Raw genomic sequence first — 27,788 nt, forward strand, 5'->3', positions numbered from 1 at the left:
CCTGATTGTAACCTTAGAGAGCCAGTATCTTCAGACAGCCTTATCTGGTAGCACCAGGTAAATATTTGGTGCAACAGAATGAATTATAGATATGTCAAAAGCTATGAAACAATTACATATAATCGCTTTGGCTTAGCTCCACTTTATATATGAAAAAAAAAATGATTTATCCATATAATTAATGATATAATAATAAAAAGGTCTTTGGCTTGGAGAAAAGGGACAACCACTTTTACATTTAATTGTTCTTTTTCTTTTTTTAAAAATGGGTATTTTCTTGCATTTTCCTTGACAATAATCACATTTTTTTGTTTTTAATTACAGAAAGATTTGATCAATCGATCATTGTATGACTTTGTTCATGATACTGAAAGAAACAGTCTACATAATCTATTATTTTCATATACGAGCATCCCCACAAACAGTATACCTGACTCTGACAATGGTAAGTATCTTTGGTTATTTACCAGTTCAACTCATTGTACTCCTTTGTAATAGAGACTGAAATGTCGAACAATGCTGTCCATCCCTCCAGCGTGGCTGGAGCTGAGATTGAACTCACTACACGAGTTTGTATTGCAATTCAAATTTTGTCCATAGCTGAATACTTGATGCTTCACCAGGGCTATCAAGGGTATTTTTTTTATTGTGACGCCATCACTAAATGGGGTGTCTACCACAGCTTAAGAGAGTCCCATCTACTCTCAAGAGAAGGATAGACCACGCCAGTTTCTCAATCTAGTATTCTACCTCATGGTATATACAGCGCCTCGCCTTCCTAAATGGTCACCCGTCTGATACTGGCCAGACTCAACATTGCTTAACTTCAGTGATCTGGTGATAACCGGTATGTCAACGTGCCATATATAAAACACAATTCTGTGATTTTTGAAAATCGTTATCATATGTAAAAGTTCTAACTTGTTTCTTTTAAGTATTGATGCATGAAAATATACATGAAAATATCTTTTAAATATATCTTTTTACTTTTATGAAATGCTAGCAAGGGTACCTGGCATTGCCCGGGTGTTTGGAGGTGTAAAAGAAGAAAAAAAAAGTTTTGGTAGGTAGGTAAGCTTGAACCTGAACCCTTGAGGTTAATGGGCTGATGACTTACTGCCATGCTACACTGACAGAGAACTGAAAATGTGTGAAATGAAATGATTAAAAAGTCAAACAAGTAAAAAGTTATGTGAGAGTTGCATGAATTAAATGAGGTCAACCATCACGCCGTAGGGAATGAAACGCGCTTAACTTTGGCTGCAAACCACCAGTTTCTGCATATGTTGTTTGCTTCCCCCAAGATGTTTTGGAACACCAGCTCCTCATTTAAAGGGGAATGTCATAATGAATAGCAATTGTCTGATATGACAAATTTTGGTCGCATTGATCAAACTTTGTTGTTTTCTGGACGTCCCAAGCATGAGAGCCAGAGAGGCTAATTTTGCTACGGTTCAGTTTTGCTTATATATGACAAAACCAAAGAAACATACGGAGAGTAAAAACATAGCGTGAAAATAGCGTGTAAAAGTCGCCCAAATAAAGGAGACACGACCTCCATTCGTAACTCGTAGATATTATAATTTAGACAGTATATAAAAAGTTTTAAGAATGAGTGAGCACTCCGAGCGCCCTCCTAAAAAAAGCCTTTGCCAGACATACATAAAAAGTGCGCACACACACACACAAACATTTTGCCTTTTATATATATATACTAGCGGGGGGGGGGGGGGCACCCGGCGTTGCCCAGGTGTTTTTGGGTGTGTTTGGTGGCGGGGTTGGGGGTTGTTAATGAAAACCTAAGAATAAGCGAAGTAAAAAAAAACAGAAAAATCTGAAAAACATGTGAAAAATGGCTTAAATAACCCTGCTTCAATATTAAAATTCAAAAAATCGAAAAAAATACATCTCACACCACGATTTGAACCCAAAACCTTTAGGTAATGAGGCCGCGCTCTAACCAACTGAGCTAAGACGACGTCGACAGAATTGTGTTGCTTTTTGAAATATTTAAAGGAAATCAGGTTACGACGTCATATGACGCATGCGTAGAAGCTGAATCAACATGAGAGGACGATTCTTGCTGACCCCCATCCCTGTAGAAAACTAATCATTTTAGGGTGAAGGAATTAACGTTTTTGGCCAATTTTTCGATATTTGTCGGGCGAAGGTTGGAAGTTTAAAATGATACCAATCTGGCGAAAATCCGTGACCCGTGTGGAAAGTTTTTGTGAGACATACAAACACACAAACAAACATACATATATACAAACACACAAACAAACATACATATATACAAACACACATTTTGCCTTTTATATATATAGACTAGCGGGAGTACCCGGCATTACCAGGTGTGTTTGCTTTTGGGTAAATAAAAACAAAAGAATAATAAAAAAATCTTTGCCTGGGTGTTTGTGTTGAGGGGGGCGGGGGGGGGGGTTAAAAAAAAAGTTTTGGTAAGTAAGTAGGAAGGATTGAACCCGAAGCCTTGAGGCGAAGTTGGAAAATAAAGTGTGAAAAAAAACGTGCGACATTAACCGGTCAGCCACCAAGAAATAGTAACGGAAACATGTTTGAATTTATGTAAGTATTAAGAATTTGCAGGTGCAGTTTTTTATTTACTGCAGGGCAGTTTTTTGGGTTCTTTTTTTTTGTTTCTTCAAGATGTTGGGGGGGAAACCAGCTCCCCATAAAAACTGGATTGTCCAAATTAAATAGCAATTATCTGATATAAGGAGAAACTCTGGATTGATCAAAGCTGATTGCTTTTGAACATTCCCAGCGATCGCGCCGGGAACAATGTCTTAAGCTTTGGTTTTGGTTTTATACGAAAAAGCCGAATCCAAACGCGGTGATCCAAAAATGTGGAATATTTAGCTTTTCAAAGTCAGACAAATTAAATAGACAGGCGACCCCCCCCCCATTGTTAACTTGTAGATATTACGTTAAGGTAGAAAATTAATGGCGCTTCTACACTATTGGGACAAGATTTTGTAGTCGATTTTCAGATAAAAACAATGGTTTCAAATTATTTTTTTTTTCAATTCTAATAAGTTACAATGGTAGCTTCCAAATTTATGCAGTCGGAATTACCTGAATATTACTGGATTATTAAAAAAAAAAACTTTAATCGTGTTAGCCGGTGAAAAATTGCTGCCATCTTGTTTAAATTGAAATGGAAAATTACCTCGCTTTTGAATTCTCTTGTGTATTACGATCATTTTCATCAAATTCTATTTTTTATTTTCTTTAATAAATAATTTTCTACCTTATCGATGTTTGTAATTTTTGTATATAATCATCTTAAAAATACGAGGGATACGTAGATATCATTGTTTTCATGTGAAATTTCGTTTTCTGATTTCCGAAATTTCGTTCTGATAGTGTAGAAGCACCAAAGTAATCATTAGCGAAAATAGTTTATAAAACCAATTAGCAAAAATTAAGTTTTGCAAAAAAAGAAACCAGAGAGTTCTAATTGTAACAAAAGAAAGGTAAATCTTTTCTGAAAACTGAAAATCTTAGGCCAATTTGGCAAAACTTAATTTATGCAATTTTCTTTGAAAACTATTTTCATTAATAATTAATTTTCTACAGGTTCTAGTAATTTTTGGATATGTTCATTACTGTGAAATGACAATTTAGTAAATACCGTTGGTTTCACTTGAAATTCAATATTTTGATTTTTCGAATTTCAATACAGTAATGAAGAAGAGCCTTTATCAGTTTTATGTTGACTGGGAAGGGGAGATAACTCACAAATTGTTATGGCTATTATAATATATCTACTTAATTGTCATGTCACAGTAAGGAACAAATCTAAAAATTAAAAAAACACTATGGTAGAAAATTAATTAATAATGAAATTAGTTTTCCAAGTCAATTAGTAGAAACTGAGTTTTGCTAAAAAATAAACAGGAGAGTTTAAATCGTAATGAGGGGAGATAATTCACAGATTATCATAATTTTGTGTTAAAATGATTTTATGTAAAGTTGGGACATTTGGAGAGTGCATAGGAAAGAGCGGATAAATGTAATTTCAGGATTGAATGGGAAATGTCACAACAATAAATTTTTTTAAATAGATTTAAGAAAATTATAAGAACAACGAATAAAGTTTTTTTTTTTTTTAACACAATTTAGAGTGACAATTGTTTTTTTACTTAAAATTCAATATTTTGATATGTGAATTTCACTCTAATAACGAAGAAGCACTTACGAGTTTCATATTAACTGAAAAGGGGAGATAATTCACAAATTATTATGGCTAACATAATTTTATGTTAAAATGATTTTATGTAAATTTTAAAATTAAAAAGGACTTATTTCTTAATTTTATTATCTTTTAGGAGGTATTTGTTTGAATATTAGCAAAATTCAATCCTTTTCAGCACATTTTGTGTCCTTCAGATCTTTCAGTCCATCAAGTCATTAGTGTAATCTATCGACATGCATTTTATTTGCTTTTTTTTTTTTTTTTTTAAGAATTTAAATGCAAAATGTGATTAATCCAATTTTTCTTTTAATTATTAAACAATAAAAGACACGTGTGCATGAGTGCGAAGGTACAATATTTTTTGGTTTTAAGGAGAGGGTTTGGCTGTGTCGTGATGGGTCTCACTGAAATTTAATTTGCTTCTATGAAAAAAACTACTTCATCAAATTATACGATTAAAAAATTTTTTTTTACAATAACTTCATTCCATAATGGATATGTACATTATAGAGATTTTTTCTTTATCTTCGTTTGTTAAACTGCATAAGCACCCTTATTTTAATTGACAGCAAAAACAAATTATATCAATGCTATATTATGTAAAAACATCTGGGGGTGTGGTCGAAAGTTAAGGAGCAACACTATTGTTAGTGATAATTTTGAAAATGATGTTTGCCACACATTTTCTAAAGTAAATGTATTTTGATATCTATCACCACAATATTAGTATCTTTATTATTATGATAACGGTCAAAGTGAATTAGCATATTAATATATTTATTATTATATATTCTTCTTATTATTATTATTTGGAAATATAGCTGAAAAACTTTAAATTTACAGATGATAAAAACCAGGTCTCTTTTATGTGCCACTTAAAGAGAGGGTCAACTATGCCTGCAGTTCCGGATGTCTTTGAATATGTAAAAGTTACAGGAAGTCTAAGGAAATGGTCAAAAACTGGTAAGTATTTATGTGTTATTTATCCTTTTTTTTTTTTCTTTTTTTTTTAGGTTGACCCTCCCCCCCCCCTCGTTCAAACCAAAAATAAAAAAAATTCTACCCTTTGAATTCTTAAGTTCTTTCATAAGTTATTAAAACTTCTTTTGTTTGTCTAGAAGCTATCTATAGTCTTTATCTGCAATTTCCTTTCGTCTTTGCTTTTTCTCGACTTCAGCTAGTGGTTAATCCAACTTCATTTGCACTTCGTCCAGTTTTTATTTTTGTCTTCATCTTTTCTTCATCTTTATCACCCTAATATTTATGTCAGACGCTCACTGGTTGCTGGAACACCTGCTTTTCTACTTGAACACACAACTTGTGCACAACTCTAAGTGCATGTGGCAGTTCTGCTCTCATCATGGCTGGTCGGTAACCCTATCACAAGGGTCCTTTGGCTGGCTGCCTGATGTTGGACATTGAGGATGAGGTCTACTTTCACAGGCAGGTGTGGTGTGTCACTTTCTTCAGCTGCAACTTGAACATCGATCTGGGGAAGAATTCATTTCACAACTCAAAGCAAATAACATAAATCACAAAGGCAGTCTTTTTTGTAACATTTAATTATTCAGAAGTTATTCAAACTCGTTACATGTATTGTCTTATATAAGAACATGAACTCTGGGCCTTTCTAAACTGACTTCTGGATACAGGATTATAATTATTGAATAAACTTTTTCACCCAGGCTGCCAGGATCTCATATCCTCCACACTCCAATGAACTTATCTCATCAACTCTTCAAAATTTTTATTATCTCTATAACTTCTAATTTATGTCCCCCCCCCATCTATTTGGGGCTCTGTCTTACTTCATCTCTCTCTCTCTCTCTCTCTCAATCTGTACCTTTTACCATCACTCAAGTGGGAGAGTCCCTTTGCCTTCACCTCTACTCCCATTTTCCATCACTTGTGTGAGGGTTTTCCTAAAGGTAAAGAAATCGGTTATCTAGATAGCCCTCTCTCCAAAGGGATCTCACGGATAATGCAATAATTAATGGTCACTTGTTTTCTTCGGGTGGTACCCCCCACCCCCCAATAAAACTGAAGTGGCATGTGAAATCTCAACTTATGTCAAAAGGACCACCAATACACCAACCACTTCCCGACTGAACAAGCAAGACAACCTGACATTGTCTGAGTCCATAATTCTTGTCACGGTAATAAATAGATATACATTAATATATAGTAATAATTAGTAATAATGATATTTACAATTAGAAATAAAAATAGGTTTAAGACTCCTAAAATTTATGCTAGAATTATGCGCGTGGTGCAGTGGTTAGAACCCTTGAAAAACTCAACTGTAAAAGTGATATTCTCCTGAAGGTTGAAGGTTCAATTCTCAGTGTGGTAACCAGAAAATACAATTGCGAATTACTTACTAGCTGACGAAACAAGAGCATGCTATCCTTGTATTTCCATTCGACTGAAACATTCCTGAGCTCAACAAAATGCACCTAAAGAAGGTCAGAGGTTACATCGACCGAAACATTGTGAAAATCACGCTCAGACAAGAATAGTAGTCTGATGAATCCAAATAATACCAAGACTTTAATAGACGGAAGCCCAAAATTCCAAGTATCAACACTGGCATGTCTCAAGGATTCATCCTGGATCCAACTCTCTTCCTTATATTCATCAGATTTCCCAAATCCCAAGTTTATTTGTCAACATATGCACTACCATCTATGGAAACACTTCAAAGGCCAGCAACGAATAAGATCTATTTGAGTCTCTCTTCTCCGTTATGTAGTAGAGCAAGAGGTGGCTGGTTAATTTTAATGCATCGAAAAGCTATCTTTTCTATCTTTTTTTTTTTTATTACATATTCACCCCAAACAAGACACATTGCCACTTTGATGTAGGGACTACTATCACTGACCTAAGTTGCATGGGGCACTATGTAGGGAGTTTAGCAGCAAGATGTCTGTTCACATTACACTTGAACTTCTGCATGTCAGTACAGTTGGGGAAGCAGGAAACCGGAAGAGAATTCCAAAGTCTAGCAATTCTGGGGAAGAAGCTATTAGAGTAGAAGGCCTTCCTACATCTAGGATCTTTACTGTGTAGGGGTGGGACTTCGCTGCTTGTCGTTTGTCGGGGGTATTTTCATTGAGGGGGTTCAAGTGCTTGTAGTTCATCAGAGCATCCACCATTAAAATACTTGTAAAACAAGCAAAGAGATGCAACGTTTCATCAATGGGACAGGGGCTGAAGCTTAGATGCCAGATCTATTAGGTTCGCGACTCTCTTTTGAACCCTGTCCAGGAACGAGAGACTAGTAGCAGATGTACCAACCCAAATGTGACAGTAGTAGTCCATACATAGGCAAATGGTGGCTTTGTAGAGGTACAGAATACTTTCAGACATAAGTAACTTTCTAGCATGGTAGAGAGAGCCCACCTTCTAGGCAGCAGCCTTGGCAATGATCTTGATGTATCTATTCCAACTCCTGTTTCCTGTGAACGTTAAGCCAAGGAGCTTGAACGAGAGTACTTTCAAGTTGTAAATTAAAGTGTGAAAAGCAAAAACGTGCAATGTTAACCATTGCCCCACCGCGAGATGCTAACGGAAACATGTTTGAATTTATTTAATTACTTGGATTTAGTAGGTGCCCGTTTTAATGAGTTAATGAGGTCAAGTTTGACTGCGGGATAGTATTCATTTATTGCTGAACGCTTTTTTTCCCTCCCCAAGATGCTATAGGAAAAAGACTAACCCACATGCGGTGAGCGACAAATATTGAATATTTATCTTCCCAAAATCAAGCAAATTAAATAGACAGGCGAGCTTCGTTGTTAACTGTGAGATATTACGATTTATATGTGATATAAAAAGTTTTAAAAAGTTGTGAAGCGAGCTACTGCTTCTCTGAAAAAAGCCTTTTGTTGACATACAGAAAAAGCGAGCACACATACATACATACATACATGCACACATACATACATTTTCGCTTTTATATATATAGATTATATTGGACCCAATATATAGTAATGATTTCAAAAGTTTTTAAAAAAATTACTTGTGTGCCACCACTGAGTATTGAAACCAAAACATTAAGCTTAAAATTTACTTTTTCCTTTGACGTTAATACCTGAGCTATGAAGGCTAAAAATTAAAACATGAACCAATAGCTATTACGTTACACATAATTGCTTAATTATTTTAATTTTCACACTTTTGCACCGATTTTTCCCCAGGTAAAATCCAAATATAAAGTTTTGCATGGGTTCAAATACCCTATATATTAAGTTTCATGTTTGTAGACGAAAAACTGACAGAGGAGTTTGATAGGCAAAATTTTTAAAACAGATTTATGCATGCATAAATACAAATAGAAAGAGATTTGTATTTACTGTAACCTTTTTATGCAAATATTACACAAGTATAAATCATGTAGAATATTAGCATGAATATAATTACACGTAATAGTTAACTAAAGATGATCATCCCATAAGAAAATCGAAAAAAAACTAACAGGAAGTTAATTAAAATGAATTTTAAAAAGAATATACAAATTAGCTGGATATTTTTGTAAATTAATACAATTCCACAACCGATATATAATAAAGTTGTATTTTCTTTTTAAATAATTAGAAAAAAGGGTTTTTAATATGAATATCAATGCACACACACAAAAAATTATAGGCATATACATAGAATTGTGTTAGTTAAAATGAATTTTGATGATGGAAATTTTCTATCTAGTGAGACAATGGCATTCTGCATCTAGTCTGGTGCACTGCAGCATCTGATGTGGCTGTACAGTCAAAGCTGGAGTTATCAGCCACTCAGAGAGGTAAGAAAACCTAGAGTTTGATCAGTTACCAAGGTGCCCCTCGCGACATTGCAGACAAAGTATGACGGAAAGGCAAGCCAATACAGTTGAAACCAGCACAACTGCAAGAGTTTCCAGAAATGGTGCTGCAGTGCTTCACCATCTGCCTATTGGGACTCTAAACTAGATTTTTTTTTTTCCGGGTTTCTCCCTTAACCTTTCCCTTTCCCGGGGCAGTCACAAGGCAGTGAAGCTATTTGCCTATAGCTGGTTCAAATTTGTAAATATTTTTGATGAAAATAACAGAGGTCATCATCATAGTTATGGTTGTATCAAAATCGATGCAAAATCCTTAAGTTATTTTTCTTTAAAATACTCGGACAAAATAAACGCAAATTCCATAACGAGGAAAATTTTAAAATATTTCCAATTTTGATTAAATCAATTTTACTTTATGCAATGGATGGACCATCATTGTTTATAATATATATATATATATATATATATATATATATATATATAATATATATATAGTGTTATAATGGAATAATTCCAGAGGATATCCGGGTATGAGAGCTCAACGTGGTAAACAGAGCAATAAGATAAAAAATATAACACGGAAATTACATAATTGTCGATGCAATAATTTATTATTATATTATTATAATAAATTATTGCATCGACAATTATGTAATTTCCGTGTTATATTTTTATTTTATATTATATATATATATATATATATTGAATTTGTTCAAATGGTCTTAAAACAATTGTAACTAACAATGAAATACACTTTTGTTGCTATCAACCCATTTTTTGAAGTCTTGGTTTTTGTTAAGACAGTATATGAATGCTCAATTATGAAATACGATAATTTTGTAGCTCATATTTTAAGCCATCTCTTTTTTAGCTTAAATTTATTGGTATATGAACAATTACTGAATTATAAAAACCCAGTATAATTCGGAATACTACAAATTAGTGTATATATATATATATATATATATATATATATATATATATATATATATATATTTTTGTTCATGATCTGCCTGTCGCAAAATTATCTAATTTGCATATTAATTTTGAAAAAATGGCAATTTTTTACTCACCTTCATCTGAAACAAGGCATGTTGCCACTTGGACGTAAGGGGCTACTAATTGGGACCATGCCTAAGAAAGATTAAGATGTTGGTTTATGTTGCGTTTGAACTTCTGCATATCAGTACAGTTTGGGAAGCAGGCAGCAGGAAGAGAATTCCAAAGTCTAGCTGTTCTAGAGAAGAAGCTATTTGAATAGAAAACTTTCTGACATTTAGAAACCTCAACAGTGAAGGGGTGTGATTTTGTTGCTAAGCGGGTTTGTCGGGGATATGTATGTCGAGGGGGCACAAATGCAACGAGTTCATCAGATCACATTCCATTAACATATTTGTAAAACAGGCATAGAGTTCAACATTGTGGTAATGGGACAGGGGTTGAAGCCTAGTTGACAAAGTGGGACCTATTAGATTGGAGACTCTTTTTTGGATTCTATCCAAGAGGGAGAGGCTAGTGGTAGATGCACCAGCTCAGATGTGGCAACAATACTTCATACATGGGCGAATGGTGGGCTTATAGAGGTACAGGATACTCTCAGGTGTGAGCAGTTTTCTAGCATGATAGAGGGAACCCACCTTCCTTGCAGCAACCATCACAGTGTTCTCAATATATTTTTATCAATTCATATTTCCTGTGAATTTTAAGCTGAGGAGTTTGAAGGAAGAATTCTCAGGTAAGGTGTTATTTGTTATTGTTTGTTGAAGTTTATTATGAAGACTTGTAGCCCTTGGTCTATTCGCCTGTTGGTGTTTACAGCTCATCAACATTTCACTTTCTATCAATCGCATTCACTGTCCTTTAGGAACAAATATGATATTTATTCACAACACTTCATCTCCTCAACTTGTTTCACAATATACACAAGATATCCTGCTTAACCAAAAAAAACTTATTTTTCAAACATGCATCCTTGTTATATAAAAGAACATGTTTTCACATATCTTTTTTGAAACTGTTTTATTTGTAGAAGATGGTGCCAGAACATTTTTCAAAGATGTTTCTCACAATGAAAATGATTCAGCCTGTTTTTGTTGTACTGTTCAATTACAACCTTGTCAACTTATCCGAGAGATGTCGAATATTGATGACTCAAAAACAGAATTCACGTCAAGACATAGTTTTGAATGGAAGTTTTTATTTCTTGATCACAGGTAACATTTTATTTTTGTCTTTTAAACAAAAATTGTGGTTTTTAATAAAATCTTATGTTGTATTGTTACGATCCCAGTGGCTATCACCAATTCGTGTTGGTTCTTGATATGACCGTAAACTATATCCGATGGTGAGGCCCCAGCTTGCGGACTTTGGGGAGTGTGGAGCCTCTCTTTAATTGCCATTGCTTCCAGGCCCACACTTACCCAGAGTGGTAGTACCTGCTAGGGTCCCAACTATGAGTTAAATAGAAACCGACTTGAAAAAACAAATATATTCTATTAAAAAATTGTTCTTCAAAATCACTGGATTTAGTATTAAATAACCTGAAAATGGTTGATATGCCGTAAAACAAAAACAACCAACCAACCAACCAACCAACTCATATTACTGAAACATAAAAACAAAAAAAATAACAACTTTAGTTTGAATAGTAAGCCATGTTGGTACACTAGGAATAAAAAGGTTGATCGATTGGCCAAAGAAGTATCACCCATGGATGTGACAAATAATTAAATTCCATATACAAGCTTAAAAAAAAAGAATGTACCAGAAGAAAATTGCAAACAAAATACTGGAAATAAAAGATGGATTTCAACTGATCAGTGACTAATACGACCAATTCTTTGATTCCGAACTGTAACAAAATATTCCTGACCGGTATTTTGTATTGAATGGTGATGTACTGATGTACTTAAAAAAAAAAATGATGAACAATGATACATAAACATTTGGCCAAGATCAAAGTGTAGTATCTGTTCTTCAGATGCGGCACTTCCATTTTTCGTTCTCTTTCAGTGGAGGAGAAATCCTTCACGACCGAAACAATTTTTATTTTTGTACCTTTTCTCCATGTTAAAAAACGACCCTGGTGTCTAACTCTGTCCCGTGGGGAGGCATTGTAAATAGGAACAATGATACATAAACATATGTTATATCATTATTTTTTAATTGTGGTGCTGGTGTTACCAGATCAGGTTGTCTGAAGATATTGGCTTCCTGAGACGAAATGCACCTAACATCGATGCTTTTTGTTTTGGTACTTCTTTTTGCAGAACTTAATTATGTTCTGTAAAAACAAAAACAACAAACCATCTTTTCCCCCTTTTCTTTCTTTCCATTTCCCCTTTCTTTTTCTATCTTTTCCACTTCCTGACTGGTTTCCTAACTTAGAATGTACCAAACATTAATGGTGTAACCGTTTTCCCCTTTCCCATTGCAAAACTCATTCATGTTCTGCAGAGCAGGGAACAAAAACGATAAAATCCATTATAAAACAACCAAACCAAGCACTACAAACTAGTGATTGAAAGTTCAACAAGCTTGAAGAATAAAAACTTACGAAATAACTGGATGAAACATGAATACTACTTCAAAAATAACTGGATGAAACATGAATACTACTTCAAAAATAACTGGATGAAACATGAATACTACTTCAAAAATAACTGGATGAAACATGAATACTACTTCAAAAATAACTGGATGAAACATGAATACTACTTCAAAAATAACTGGATGAAACATGAATACTACTTCAAAAATAACTGGATGAAACATGAATACTACTTCAAAAATAACTGGATGAAACATGAATACTACTTCAAAAATAACTGGATGAAACATGAATACTACTTCAAAAATAACTGGATTCAGCATTAAATAACCTGAAAAGGGTTCATATGCCATAAAACAACCAAACTAAACTCTACAAAAAATTATAAAGAACTTGAAGCATAAAAATTGTTTCAAAAATAACTGGATTCAGCATTAAATAACCTAAAAAGGGTTCATATGCCATAAAACAACCAAACTAAACTCTACAAAAAATTATAAAGAACTTGAAGCATAAAAATTGTTTCAAAAATAACTGGATTCAGCATTAAATAACCTAAAAAGGGTTCATATGCCATAAAACAACCAAACTAAACTCTACAAAAAATTATAAAGAACTTGAAGCATAAAAATTGTTTCAAAAATAACTGGATTCAGCATTAAATAACCTAAAAAGGGTTCATATGCCATAAAACAACCAAACTAAAATCTACAAAAAAATTATAAAGAACTTGAAGCACAAAAATTGTTTCCAAAATAACTGGATTCGGCATTAAATAACCTGAAAAGGGTTGATATGCTGTAAAACAAAACAACCAACAAAACCTATCTAAAGTTCACTGTGTGTATGTACATTCAAATACAGTTTTAGGACAAATTATGTACATAAATACCTTTACAAAACGAAGGACAAGTAACACTTATTTGGGTTTTTAACATCTGGCCAATTGGGAAACATATCTGATCCATCTTGTGTCTTGTCTTTCTGGAAAAGCTGCAATAACAATTCTCCCCAAGAATGACAGAGCTTCAGATTTTGTTTTCGGCAACTTTTTATTTTTATTTATTTATTTTTTTTTTCACATGGAGGTCACCACTTAAGGCCCAGAAGCCACTCGAGGATAAGGGTTATTGTGTGTAAAGTAATCAATGGGATAGTATCGTAGTAATCATTAGTATTGGAGATTTGATAAAGTGTCTTACTTAAGGGGGCGGTTCATTAGGAATTTGTTTATGTTGGACTTGAAGACATCCAAGTTGTAGTCAGGTGGGAAACAGGCAAACGGAAGAGAGTTCCATAGCCATGCACTTCTAAGAAAGAAGCTTTGTTCATGGAATCTACGTTTTGATTTAGGCACAGATAAAGAGTGGGGAAAATTTCAGCTAGACGGGTGTTTATCGCGAAAGATTGGCGAGGGGGAGCCAGAGGTTGGAGCTCAGACAAGCACTTGCCATGAAAATAACAATACATCAAAGACAGGCTCCCAATGTCTCTTCTGTGGGAGAGAGGTTGCAGGGAAGAGAAAAGGGCATCCTCCACTAAGCCACAAAGTCTCTTTTGTACTCTGTCAAGGCAGGATAGGCTATTTTTAGCAGCTCCTGCCCAGATGTTTCTCAATTGGAAAGCTACATACTGATTTTTACTATCACCATTTCTGGCATCCTCTACTTGGAGCCATCATGATTTGTCAACCATCTTTCTCTCTCCTGACTCCAACTAATTGTTTTCTCTAACTAATTTCCGCATATCTCAAAAAGAATATCTCCCCTTCTAAACGACGTCATTAGTATACATTACTAAGATAATCACCTGATGTTTTTACATTTTATTATTTCTAAGTTTTGGCTAGGATCAAGGTGTAGTATCTGTTCTGATGCTACACGTCGCTTTTTCTGACCTCAATCAGTGGAGGAAAATCCTTCTAGATTGAGGCAATTTTTATTTTTGTTCTTATCCAGAGTGCCCCCTTTTGGGGAGCTGGATTTTCCCTACATTAAAATTTACTTGCCTTACGGGGAGGCAAGTAAATAGGAGCATTTTAAAATCAACAATGCCTAAATTAATGTAAAAAAATATTTATTCTAAGTATTTTTATTTTCCTACATATTTAATCTGACAAAAGTCTTTGGCTTGAATAATCAAAATAATCGTCAACCAGTACATCTTTTACTGTTGCCAGGTCAATATCTAACAGTTGATCTCTTGAATTCGCTAGCCTACTGCTTTCTGTTAATCTCAATTCAAGCCATCAAATATGATATTTTTGTGTTCACATGCATTCTTAACCGCCATGCACATTCCAAGATTTTAGCTACAAACCAGGACTTATTTGTGGAATGTTGCAAAAAAAAAAATTTTTTTTTATTTATATTTTAATCTTTTAAGATGAGGCTTCATAATTTGTGTATTGATTTTTTGTGGACTTTTATCGTCATCTTCATAGTTGCTGTTGTTGATCGACCACGTTTCGGTCAACTCCTTCCCTGGCCTTCTTGACTGGCATAATAGTTTTTTTGTTATTTTAGGGTATAAATGGCAAAAGAATCCATTCGGTTTGTATCTCATTTCTGATACAATCTTTTATCTGTATAAGAGCCAAGTATGCCCTAAAATGGAATACTGTTGCCCTTGCACTTATAATACATGGCTGAAGGCTTTTTTGTTGACATGTTGATAGAGAGTTGCTCAGCAGAAATTGATGTATAGTTGTAAAAGTAGTAACAGCAGTGATGTAGCAACCATGTCTGCCTTTTCTGTCTTTTCCTTTGTTGTTAACAGTCGTCCTGATCAAATGAAAGTCTAATATTGACACGAGATGATTAGAATTGAATCATATTTAAGTGCCATTTTTTAGCTGGTAAAAAATTAGGAAAAAGCTGATGTGTCTTTTGCACAGTGTTCCATTTGATGGCAAAAAGTAAAATTTGATATCGCCAAATATGGATAAATACTGCAGATTTAAAAACTAGGACTTATATGTGAAATTTGCAAATAATAAAAAACTATATTTTTATAATCAGTTCAGATGAGGTTTCATAATTTATATATTTATTTTTTTGTGGATTTTTGTCCTTATCTATATAGTTGTTGTTTCAGCACATTTCGGCCAATTCATTTTTAAGCCTTCTTCAGATGATTAACTGCAACAGGATAGGAATGCTGAGTTTTGTAAGTGTATCCCCAGTAATTACTGCCTTCCATAGTTGTTGTCTCTCTATTTCTGGCCAACGAATCCTCTGGCCATTGTGCAGTGGATAAAGGCATTGAATCTTTACAGTTCCAGGTGAGTATTGTCTGAAGATAGCGGTTTCAAACCTACCCAAGCAGGCTAGAGAGTTAGTTGGCTAAAAACGTGGTGAGACAACAACTATGGAAGGCAGTAATTACTGGGGATACATTTTTTTTTTTTTTTTTTTTTACATAGGCATCACCACATTATCAAGGCCAAGAGGCCACTCAAGGATAAGGGTTAAAGAGTGTACATTAGAAATTGGACAATATAGTAATCATTAGTAATGAAAATTTGGTAAATTTGATAACTTGTATGGAACGGCTCATCAAGAACTTATTTATGTTAGACTTGAACACAACCATATTGTAGTCAGCCGAAAAGCAGGAAAACGGAAGACAATTCCACAGGCGTGCAGTTCTAAGAAAGAAGCTTTGTTCATGGAATCTACGTTTAGGTTTAGGCACAGATAAAGAGTGGGGGAATTATTGATAGTGTTTACAGCTAGACGAGTGTTTCTTGTGAAAGTTTGGCGAGGGGGGACCATAGATTGAAGCTCAGTCGAACACTTTCCATGAAAATAACGATGCATCAGAGACAAACTCGCAACATCTCTTCTGTGAGATAGAGGTTGCAAGGAAGAGAAAAGGACATCTCCTACGAGGCTACGAAGTCTATTTTGAACTGTATCAAGGCAGGACAAGTCCTTTCTAGCAGCTCCTGCCCAGATGTGGCAACAGTATTCCATCCTTGGACGTACCTGGCTCTTATATAGATAGAGAATAGCATCAGCAGTAAGATATCTACCGGATCGATAGAAAGATCCCACCATTTTTCCAGCGGCCTTGGCAACAGATTTGATGTACGTGTTCCATTTAAGATCAGGAGTAATGGTCAAGCCCAGAAGCTTGTTAAAACTTGAGGCCTCCTGAAGACGAGAGCCATTCATTTCAATTGATGCCAGATGTGGATCAGAATGTTGATGATGTAAAGAGAGAAGCTTGGTTTTAGATGCATTAAAAGTAACCAGCCACTCCTTACCCCATTGTACTACGTGCTCAAGATCAGAAGAGAGAGAATTGGAGAGAACTTGGTAGTTACAAGACTCAGCATTCCAATCCCGTCATAGTTAATCACCGGAAGAAGGCAAGAGGATGAGTTCAATAAAATGTGAAAAAACAAGAAAATAACAATCCGTAAAAGAATGAATACACCAAAAAAAAGAATTAATTCTACATTTTTTTGTTTTTAATTATTGATTTATGTTCATAATGTTTGTTCTGGGAGTACATATCTGATATTGTTTGCTATTTTCTTCTGATGTATTGTTTAACTTTCTTTTAAATCTGTATATGAAATTTAAATATTTGTGACATCCATGGTGGGGATGAGTTTTAACATGCCTGTTTTAGCTAACTGGATCCTAACGTATTACGACGCAAGATAAATACAAAAGAAGTGGAACTCAATCTCGTGACTCTTACGAATGTGTTGCTGTTGTGAATAGAAACTTTTCAAAACAGTTTTGATAATTCGTTAATAACATTTTCTTGTTTTTCTCATTTTTTTTCCTTTCACAAGGGCGCCACCTATTATTGGTTATTTGCCTTTTGAAGTGCTTGGCACATCAGGATACGACTATTATCACCCTGATGACTTAGAAAAATTATCAGCTTGCCATATTCAGTGTAAGTATGTGTTTTTAATTGTCTATTTTTAATAAATAAACAGGTGCTTACACAGTATAAAGACCATACTATCATTGGAATTGTTCAGTCAGTTTACGGAAATACCTGAAGGTGCCGAACGAAAATTTTGTGTTACATTTCTGAATTTTTTGGATGAGGATTGATTATTCATATTATTTAGATTCATTGGATTACTGTTCTCATCTTGAGTGCCATTTTCATAACGTTTCGGTTGATATAACCTCTAACCTTCTCCAGGTGTATCTTGTTGAACTTAAGGATCTGATGGAATTTCGAACGAAAACCTTTATTTACTTCATGTGGGTAACATGCTTTTGTTCTGCCAGCCATGACTGGATAGAGAAAAATAGAATTGCAACTTACTTAGGACCTCTATCTAGTTATGAGCTGACAGAACAAGAGCATGCTACCTCCGTGAAGTAAGTAAAGGGTTCCGTTTGAAATTCCATCCTGATTCCCCGAGTTCGACAAGACACACCTGAAAAAGGTTGGAAGTTACAGTAGTCTGATGAATCCAAATAATAAAAAAAGTTTTGTAATTTGTTTCGTTTTTTGTGCAAATCAAAACAATAATTGAATTATAAACAAATCTAATATATAAAAGGTGATATGTCTGTCTCCATATTTTCAAACTCTATCTCTTCTGAAATTGAAAGGCGCAGAGTGGTGCTAGGGGTCTCAAATGATTGGATTTTTTATGGACCATTCTTTTATGGGTCTTTAGCCGGTTAAAATAGTTTTTAAAGGGTCAAAAATCGCTAAAAAGTGAAAAAAATCGCTATGCATTTTGTACATTTATCTTGGTTTATTTTCATTTTTAATCTGTCCATATTTTTTTTTTTTTTTTTTTTTTTATTACATTTTCACCCCAAACAAGGCAAATTGCCACTTTGGTGTAGGGGGCTACTATCAGGGGCAACAACTACTGGGGTACTATGTAGGGATTTGGGCAGCAAGGTGTCGGTTCACGTTACACTTGAACTTCTGCACATCAGTACTGTTGGGGAAGCAGGGACCTGGAATGGAATTTCAGAGTCTAGCGGTTCTGGGGAAGAAACTATTGGAGTAAAAAGATCTTTTACATCTAGGGATCTCTACAGTGTGGGGGTGGGATTTAGCAGCCTGTCGGGTTTGTCGAGGGTGCTCACGTCGTGGGGGCACAAGTGATTGCAGTTCGTCAGAGCATTCACCACTAAAATACTTGTAGAAAAGGCAGAGGGATGCAACATTTCGTCGATGGGACAGAGGCTGAAGCTTAGATGCCAGTTCAGGGCCTATCAGGTTTGCAACTCTCTTTTGAACCTTGTCAAGGAGCGAGAGACTAGTAGCAGATGCACCAGCCCAGATGTGGCAGATATACGTGCCATGTTGGTACAGTGGTAATGTCATAATGTCACCAGCTTTGAATGCTTTCGGCTTCGATTCTAACTGATGCCACCCAAATACTTTTTTTTTTTTTTTTTGCCTTTGAAATCACGACTTTATAATAATATATAAAAAATCTGGACAAATCAAAATATATTTAAGCGTATTTTATGACTGGGCAAAGCTGGGCGCATCCAACTCCCCCTCCCACTAGTAATAATTAAATGTCTTTGTTCTTGTCCAGAATTTCTCCTAATAAAGAACAAAAATAAAGTCTGTATCATATACATACCTGTGCCAAAACAAAAATGTCATTTTCCAAAAACCATGTAAATTGATCAAGTAGTGTTATTTTTAATTAAGAATATAAAATTTTATGAGTAAGTGAGTAGGGACGGTCTTGTGTTGTCATTTTGAAGAAACAAAGGGAGATAACTCAACAATAAATTGAACTTGCGAGATCAATCTTGTAATCCTTACAGTTTCCCATTAATCGCTTAAAATCGTTTAAAAATAATATTTTAGATTAAAAAATACTTGATCAAGTTATATGATTTTTGGAATATGATATTTTCATTTTGTCACTGGTATGTACATCATAATGAGTTTACTGTATTTTCGTTTTTTAATTTGGAGGAATTCTGGCCAAACTGTTATTTTTTTTTAATCAATAAATATAACATGTGGGTTTATTTTTAACTAGTAGGCTGCCTGGCATTGCCTGGTTGCAAAATACGCTTAAATATGAAATTTTAATTAATCCCGATTTGGTATTATTATAAAACAAATTCTCTATTGATTATTATATGTGAGCCAATATATAGTAATGATTTCAAAAGTTAAAAAAAAAAATAACTTCAATGCTTCCATAATTAAATGTTTATATTCTTGTCTAGAATTCTGCCTATATTAAAAACAAAAATAAAAAATCTGTTGTTGATAAATGTACGAGGAATCAGTTGAACTCTTTGAAAACTTTTTTAGTGCCTGCTCATTTTAAAAGTATAAAAATTGGTATTAAAGTTCTTTTAAAGCATTATTAGGGTCTAAAAAACTTTGAATAAACAGATAAAACTGTTTTTAGAACATGTTAAAGATGCAAACATATTTTATTAATAGAATATTTTATAAAAAGTGCATTTATGAACAACAACAAAATGCCTTGGACAAAACAACACAAGGATTTTACTTGCAAAAAAAAAAAAAAAAACACACACTAGAACTCATTCTGAAAATGGACCTGGTATGGCCCAAAATTAACAAGAAATGTTTTTAACTTAAGAAAAAGAAAGAAATTGGACTGTATTTTTTTACCTTCTTTTAATAAAATACTTTTGCATCTTTAATATGTTCTGAAAACAATTATCTGTTTATTCAAAATGTTTAAATTTCTTTTATTCATTTAATGTCACTTTTTCCTTGTGTGTGTGTGGGGGGGGTCAGACTTTTTCGGTTATAGTCAGTTAACGTACTTCATAACTTCTGGTGTAGCACAACTTGAAGCGGTGACAATGTAAATCAGTTTCTTCATATTTATTCTTCTTCAGTATTTCTATTGTAAAGTGATTTATTGAAATATATATATATATATGAGGTGCCTTCAATAAGTTTCCAAATATTTTTTGTACAGACATTTAAAATTTTCATAGATGCTTGAAAATTCAGTATGTTATTGCGATACATCTTATGAGATGACTGACCAATTTTTATGATTTCAGGTTCAAATGAACAGCTACAGCAGAAATTAGAATACATACTACTAAAGCCTGATTGTCACAGTTCGTGAATTTCAAAAATACAATTTAAACACACACGCATATATATATATATATATATATATATATATATATAAACTTCCACATATATAAACTCCTGCATATAAACATACATACATATAAACACCCACATATAACCATGCCCATAATTACATGTCACAGACTTTCAAATTAGACCAAAAATTTTTTAGATAAAAATTGATAATTTAGATTATTTATATTATTCGTACTACTAATCTCGTATTGCTTATTTTAAAAACGTTTTAGCTGATGTAACCTCCAACCTTCAGGTGCGTCTTTTTGAACTCGAATCTGTATGAAATTTAGAACTGAACTAACACAATTTCTTTAATTTTTTACAGTAATGCAAGCCGGAGAAGGGACTTCCTGCTTTTACAGATTTTTAACCAAAGGCCAACAGTGGATTTGGCTAAAGACGCGTTACTACATCACTTATCATCAGTGGAATTCAAAGCCTGAATTTATTGTGTGTACTCATAAAGTTTTCAGGTAAAACTTGTTTTGTTCATTAAAGTATATATATTCCTTTAAATCTTATAATTATTTGTCAAAGATGAGAGTTCATACAGAAACGTTTTAATTTGAATTAAATAAAATACGCATCAAGTGTGCTTGAAAGCCAAATCACAACGTAATATTAGGAAAATAAACAAATATTTTACTTGTTTGAAATTTATCACAAATATATTTCAGAGGTATACTCCATCTTCAGTGTGTTGTTTTTTTTCTTTTTTATTTTCCTTTTCTTAAACATTTCAAAATACAACCGCTAGATACAACGTGCGGATCTTTAAAAACACTTCTTCAAATTTACAACATGGCAAGGAAGAAGAAAAGGAAAAAGAAACAAAACAACACACTGAAGATGGAGTATACCTCTGAAATATATTTGTGATAAATTTCAAACAAGTAAAATATTTGTTTATTTTCCTAATATTATGTTGTATTTGGCTTTCAAGCGCACTATTTAATTCTTATAATTATTGACTATTTATAGTATAAACATCCCTTTAAATTTTAATTATCAGGGCTCTATGGAAAAATTTATCTTTAGTTGACCTTTGACAACTAAATATTTTTTTTTACTAGCCAAATAAAAAAGTTACTAGCCAAACCCACATGATTTTTAGAATATGACATCTTTGTTCTGTGACGAGTATGTACATCATAAAGATTTTTCTGTATTTTTTTAAATAAATGTAATTCTAGATATACAACAAATTTTATGTTGATACTTGAAGGTATAAACATTCTAATATCTTCAAATGTTTTTTTTTTTAAACAGCCTTCTTAAAAAAAAGAGTGTATTCTATTAAACTTTCATTGTTTAAATAATTTAACTTTGTTCGTTTTATATAAAAAAAAAGTTGAAAAGATATTTTCACTCAGTACTGAGTCTTGGAAGATTGTCAGTGAAAGAAATACGATCGCCTAAAGTTAAGCATTTCATTATTTCTAGTTGCTACTTTGAAAACTCACTCGCAAATGCGACTGTTTCATTTGCAATGTAAAGCCCTTATTATTGACTATTCATAGTATAAATATGCCTCTAAGCGTTGGTATTCTCAATCGCAACATACGCAGCAGAATGTTGGGTCTGGTAGAAAGTAGACAAGAAGAAAATTACTGCTTTTGAATTGTGGTGCTATTGTAGACGTCTTCCTGTAAGCTGGGTGAACAAATATACAAACAAATGAGTTCAGAAGAAGATTGTACCATGCTGAAGACTGCTGGACAACATTAACGACAGGAAATTGTGATTTTTGAGACATGTGGCCAGAACAGACGGCCTAACAAAAGATCTGCTCTTCGTTTCAACCGCTGGCAAGAGAGGACGTGGAAGACCAAAAACAAGAATGTCAAACAACATGAAGGACATTGCGGATATTAGCATGGCTGAATTACTCAGAATGGCGCAGAACTAGAGTCGATCATGATGATTCGTGAAGAGTGCTACAGTAATGGCCATTTCATCAAAGAAAGATGCCTCTAAATCTTATTATTAACTAATAGTGTGAACATAAGTCACTGCTACAAATTATACATAAGTAAACCCCAACACATTTTTCCACAAAAAATCTCCGAAAAACTGAAGATAAAAACACAAAATTAATAAAAACATAATCATTTAACCAGGCTGAATCATTTTAATATTCAAAAAAACAAACATTAATTCTGCAAGATAATTGTAGCTAATTACGAAATCCAAATGGGCATAAAACTAGTTAACCAAAGTAGTCATACAGACCAGTTAAGAGAGGCCATAACATGTCCTTCAGCTATATAATGGAGAGGAGAAAAGATGGATGAAATCTGCTATCCTTTTCTATTTATTGTTACACGTATTCACACACGGAAAAAAGGCAAACATATAGACACACTATCTACATTGACTACTGAACTTACACACATTCCCACACACTGATAAATGAAGGCAACACACATGCACACATTTCTTATGAAGGCGAATTCCTCATTTCCATTGTAAGCATAAAGACAATTTATAGTGAACACAAAGGAACATGAACAATTGACTCATAAAAATAACTTTTATATCATTTACCATTTTTGATGTAAAAATATTTTTTGTTCATGAATCCTGCTTTTACTTTGTTCCCCCTCATTCGTTCGCTTGTTTGCACTTTTCTCAATAACCATGCCTTAGGTTTTTTGAAATTTTGCACAAACATTAGTCATGGTGAAAGTAAATTCTTGCCAGAATGGATTTTCCAGGATAACTCTGGTTGCCCTCTAGGGGGCATTATAGGGGTAAAACTACCCCCAAACTCGTTGTTCATTCATTTGTTTATTTTTATCAATAACCATGCCTTAGATTTTTTTTAATTTTGTACAAACATTAGTCATGGTGAAAGTAATTTTCTGATTTTTTTCTTTTTTCATAAAGACATTATTTTCATCACAAAACCTGACTTTTCCTTATTTTTTAAAACCTGAACTCTATTCTAGAGGTTATTATTTTTTTAAACTCTTTTAATCTCCTAAGCCTGAATTTATTGTGTGCTGTATACAGCAAAAACACGTTAATGCACGAGTTCCTGTTAGCTCACAAAAGTTAAGCAACGTTGAGCCTGGTCAGTACTAAAATGAGTGACCATTTGGGAATTCCTAGTGCTGTATGCGTATGGCACAATCATGTTGACACACCGGTCCTCACCAGATCACCGAAGTTAAGCAACATTGAGCCTGGCTAGTACCAGATGGGTGACCACTTGGGAAGGCTAGGTGCTGTATGTACCTTCTGGGAAGGTTGGGCATGGGGTCAGCACCCTCACCCTGTAAAAAGAACTCCTTGCTACAAACGCATCTACAAAGTTGTAGATGGCCTATGCCCCTCCAGAGGCCCAAGGCTATGGATGGATGGAGTGCTGTATGCATGTTTATCTTGGCATTGTTTTCAGTCATCCTGGATTTCTCCTTTCCATTGGACTCAAGCAGTGCCAAGTTAGGAGAGGTGTGGTTGCTTCACAATTATACACACAGCTCTCATAGGGGTTATTCATTATATTTCAAAACTGAAGAAAGACGAATCTTCTAAAATAAAATAATTTGAATAATATTATTGTAAAACCTGTATATATGAAATAAATTCTAGTTTTTTATTCTTTTTTTATAAAATTTTCTGTTATAAAATTTGTTTCCTTCAGTTATTCGGATGTCCGAATGCATTTACGGAAAGAATTGGGTTTTGATGAAGAAGACGTCGAAGTATCCCGATCAGTAAATGCTACACCTGAAAAATCTTCAACTCGTCAAACTTCTCCGGCTTGGGCGATCGAACTTACCAGTGTTATTGGAGGATCACCTCCTGGTAAATATTTTTTTTTTTTTTACTACTTTTTTTAAAAAAAATTTTTTATTTTTTATTATTAAAAAAATTTTTTTATTTATTTTTTTTTTGTTTTACTTTAAAAAATACTTTTTTTACAAACTTTTTTCACTTATTTAAAAAAATTTTTTTTCACTTTTTTTAACTTTATTTTTTAAGCTTCTTTTTTCTCTTATTTTTAAACTATTTTTACATTTTTTACTTTAAAACTTTTTAAAATTTTGTTTACTTTTTTACTTTTTTATTTTTTTTAAAAACTTTTTTACCTTTTTTACTTTTTACTTTTATTTTTTTTAAACCCTTTTTAGTTACTTTTTTACTTTTTTAAAAACTTTTTAAAACCTTTCTTTTTACTTTTTTAAAACTTATTTACTATTTTTTTTACTTTTTTACTTTCAAAAAAATTTACTTTCTAAGAACTTTTTTTACTTTTAAAAATTAAGAAAAAACTTTTTATAATTTTTTTATTTTTTTTCGATTTACTAATCTTTTCCAGGGTTATTGAATACCATATATTTTGATGAAAACTTTCTTAGTTTCAAGTTCTTTACATTGGTAAATCGTAATACAAGCAAAATAGATCAGTCATGCAACTGCTAAACATGTATGGTCAAATATGTTTATTAGAAATCAAACTTCCAGAAGGTTGGAGTTTTAAAAAATATCTTTTTATATCATGAAGACAATAAACTTCTGATTTCCAACAATCCGTTAACCAACATCAGTTAATAATTTTTAGCAGAGTTAATGATTTTATATTCCCATATTTTAAATTCCTATATTTGCAAATCTGAGCACAAGTTTCTTTTTTCAAGTTTTTTCTCCCTTTACAAATTTTTATTTCTTTTGATTTTTTTTTTTTTTTTGGAAATTTATTTTCATTTAACCCCAAACAAAGCATAGTCACTTAGTAATGAGGGGCTATTATTTGGGACCAGATTATGCAGGAATACTATTTCGGAAAATTGGCAACATGATGTCTGTTTACATGACACTTGAATCAGTACAGTCAGGGAAACATGGATCTGGGAGGAAATTCCAAAGTGCAGCAGTCTGAGGGAAAAACATTCGAGCAAATAGAAGACTTTATGGCATCTAGGGATTTCTACAGTGTAGGGGTGGGATTTTGCTGCTTGCCGAGTTTGTTGAGAGTATTGTTGTTGAGGAATATTAGTGCTTTGAGTTTGTCAGAGCACTCGCCATTGAAATACTTGTGAAACAGGCACAAAGATGCCACGTTTTGGTGATGGGACAGAGGTTGGAGTTTAGTTGATAGTTCAGGATCTATTAGGTTGATGACTTTTTTTAACCCTGTCTTGGAGCGAGAGACTAGTGGCAGATGCATCAGCCCAGATGTGGCAACAATACTGGATGTATGGGTGAATCGTGGCCTTATAGAGATACAGGATACTTTTGGGTGTGAGTAGCCTTTTAGCACGATAGAGAGAGCCCACCTTCCTTACAGCAGTCTTGGCAATTACTTCAATGTATTTGTTCCAATTCATGTTTGTGAATGTTAATCCTAGGAGCTTGAGGGAAGTACTTTCAGGCAGTGTATTATTAGCCATGGAAATCAGTGGTCAAGAACGGTTCTTTCAATAATTATTAAAGGAAATAAGTTTATCTTGGCAGCATTGAACATTACCAACCAGTTACAGACCTATTCCACTACAGACTGGAGGTCTTCCTCTAAAGTTTTTCCTTAGATATGTGTTTATTTGTTTTACCCTCATGCTTGTTATAGAGCATGGTGTCATCTGCAAATCTCGCACCTCAGAGAGGTCATTTATGAATATCAGAAATAATAAAGGCTCAAGGATTGATCCCTGTGGCACACCCACATTTATATCATATTGTTTAGGTGTATGACTATTCAGGATAACCTGGATTTTTCTCATATCTAAAAAGGACTTGATTATGTTAAGTATATGTCCAGCAATGCCATAGGATTTGATTTTCATGAGAAGTCCATCATGCCAAACCCTGTCAAATGCCTTAGATATGTTTAGGGCTACTGACCTAGCCTCCCCTGCCTTATCCAGTGTTTGGTATATACATTCAGAGATTATAATTAGAATATCTGCAGTTGAACAGGCTTGTCTAAATCCATACTATCAATTGGATAAAAGTTTATTGCCTGTGAAGTGGTGGACTAGTGCTTAATCATGTAATTGCTTTGTTCAAATTTTTTATCAATTTGAGCCTCTGTTATTCGCTTTTCTACTGTACGAGCCTTTTTCAAGTCTCACACAAAACACACATTCATATTTCAAGCTGTCATATACATACATGCACACAAATATACGCGCCCACGTCCACATATGTACACATATTCACGTTCGCGTACATACACTCACATTCACGTATATATACACACACGCTTACGTATACACATGTACTCACACACGCGAACACGAACACACACATGGACGACGTCACTTCCGCTTTCTAAGGAAATACACATGCGCAAAAGACACTCCAGAAGCGAGTATAAAACATGGAGACAAGCTATTTCTAATCCTCTTTTTAGGACCAACTCTCAACTAGAGGGGTTGGACGAACAAGCCGCCGCCGTTTCGGCGCGCGCGCACGCGCACCTCACACCCACTTCCTACTATGTATGGGGCACGAGCTAATGACTGTATGTATACATTCTCCCTCTTTCTCTCTCCATCTACTACTGGCCACTAAGAACACCTTCGCGTAGCTGACTACTAACTGATGACAACTCTAATATCCTCTTCCTTGCCTACACGCTGGATTCTCATTTCCACTACAACACTCACTTCAATTCCCACGCGCGAATAAACAATAGTGACCCAAACTTGAGATGAAAACACATTTCCTTTTCTTGCTACAACACCAGTCCTGCAACGGACATTGGTTACATACGCGCGGACATGTTATAACTAAAATGTTCATTTCTTTCAACAGCAAATAAACGACGTTTATCTTATCCATTACTTGAGTCTTTGTTTCCTTCAATTCCCATTCGTTTCATTATTCTTTTGTAACGGGATTGGGGTATTTATATATCCTAGTCCCCTACACTACTACTACTACTCAAAGGTCTTGCTCAGTCACTACAATCTTTTCTATTTATTTTTCTTTTGAATTTTTTCTTGCTTGAAATTTGGGTGCTTGTATAGAATAATCGTGAATTTTGATTTTTGTAGTTTAGAAAAAAAACTACTTAATTAATTTATGATTTTTGGAATGTAACATCTTTGTTCTGGTATATCATAAAGATTCTTTTT

The 27,788-nt window shown here is 33.8% G+C and overlaps 1 protein-coding gene and 1 pseudogene across 3 annotated transcripts in view; both read left to right on the top strand.

The window, feature by feature from the left end:
* Positions 1–27,788, top strand: part of LOC145243555 (neuronal PAS domain-containing protein 2-like) — a 117,601-nt gene that overhangs the window by 69,979 nt on the left and 19,834 nt on the right. For all 3 annotated transcript variants that reach the window (XM_080106532.1, XM_080106533.1, XM_080106534.1), the window contains exons 6-11: positions 325–445; positions 5,063–5,182; positions 11,065–11,248; positions 17,396–17,502; positions 21,026–21,173; positions 24,350–24,513. In XM_080106532.1, coding sequence (XP_079962658.1) covers positions 325–445; positions 5,063–5,182; positions 11,065–11,248; positions 17,396–17,502; positions 21,026–21,173; positions 24,350–24,513 — 844 coding nt within the window. The remainder of the gene's footprint in view (positions 1–324; positions 446–5,062; positions 5,183–11,064; positions 11,249–17,395; positions 17,503–21,025; positions 21,174–24,349; positions 24,514–27,788) is intronic.
* On the top strand, positions 23,823–23,939 carry LOC145244226 (5S ribosomal RNA; annotated as a pseudogene).

This window comes from Euprymna scolopes, chromosome 22, assembly GCF_053919585.1.
Source record: "Euprymna scolopes isolate OS-2025 chromosome 22, ASM5391958v1, whole genome shotgun sequence".
NCBI classification, from domain to species: domain Eukaryota; kingdom Metazoa; phylum Mollusca; class Cephalopoda; order Sepiida; family Sepiolidae; genus Euprymna; species Euprymna scolopes.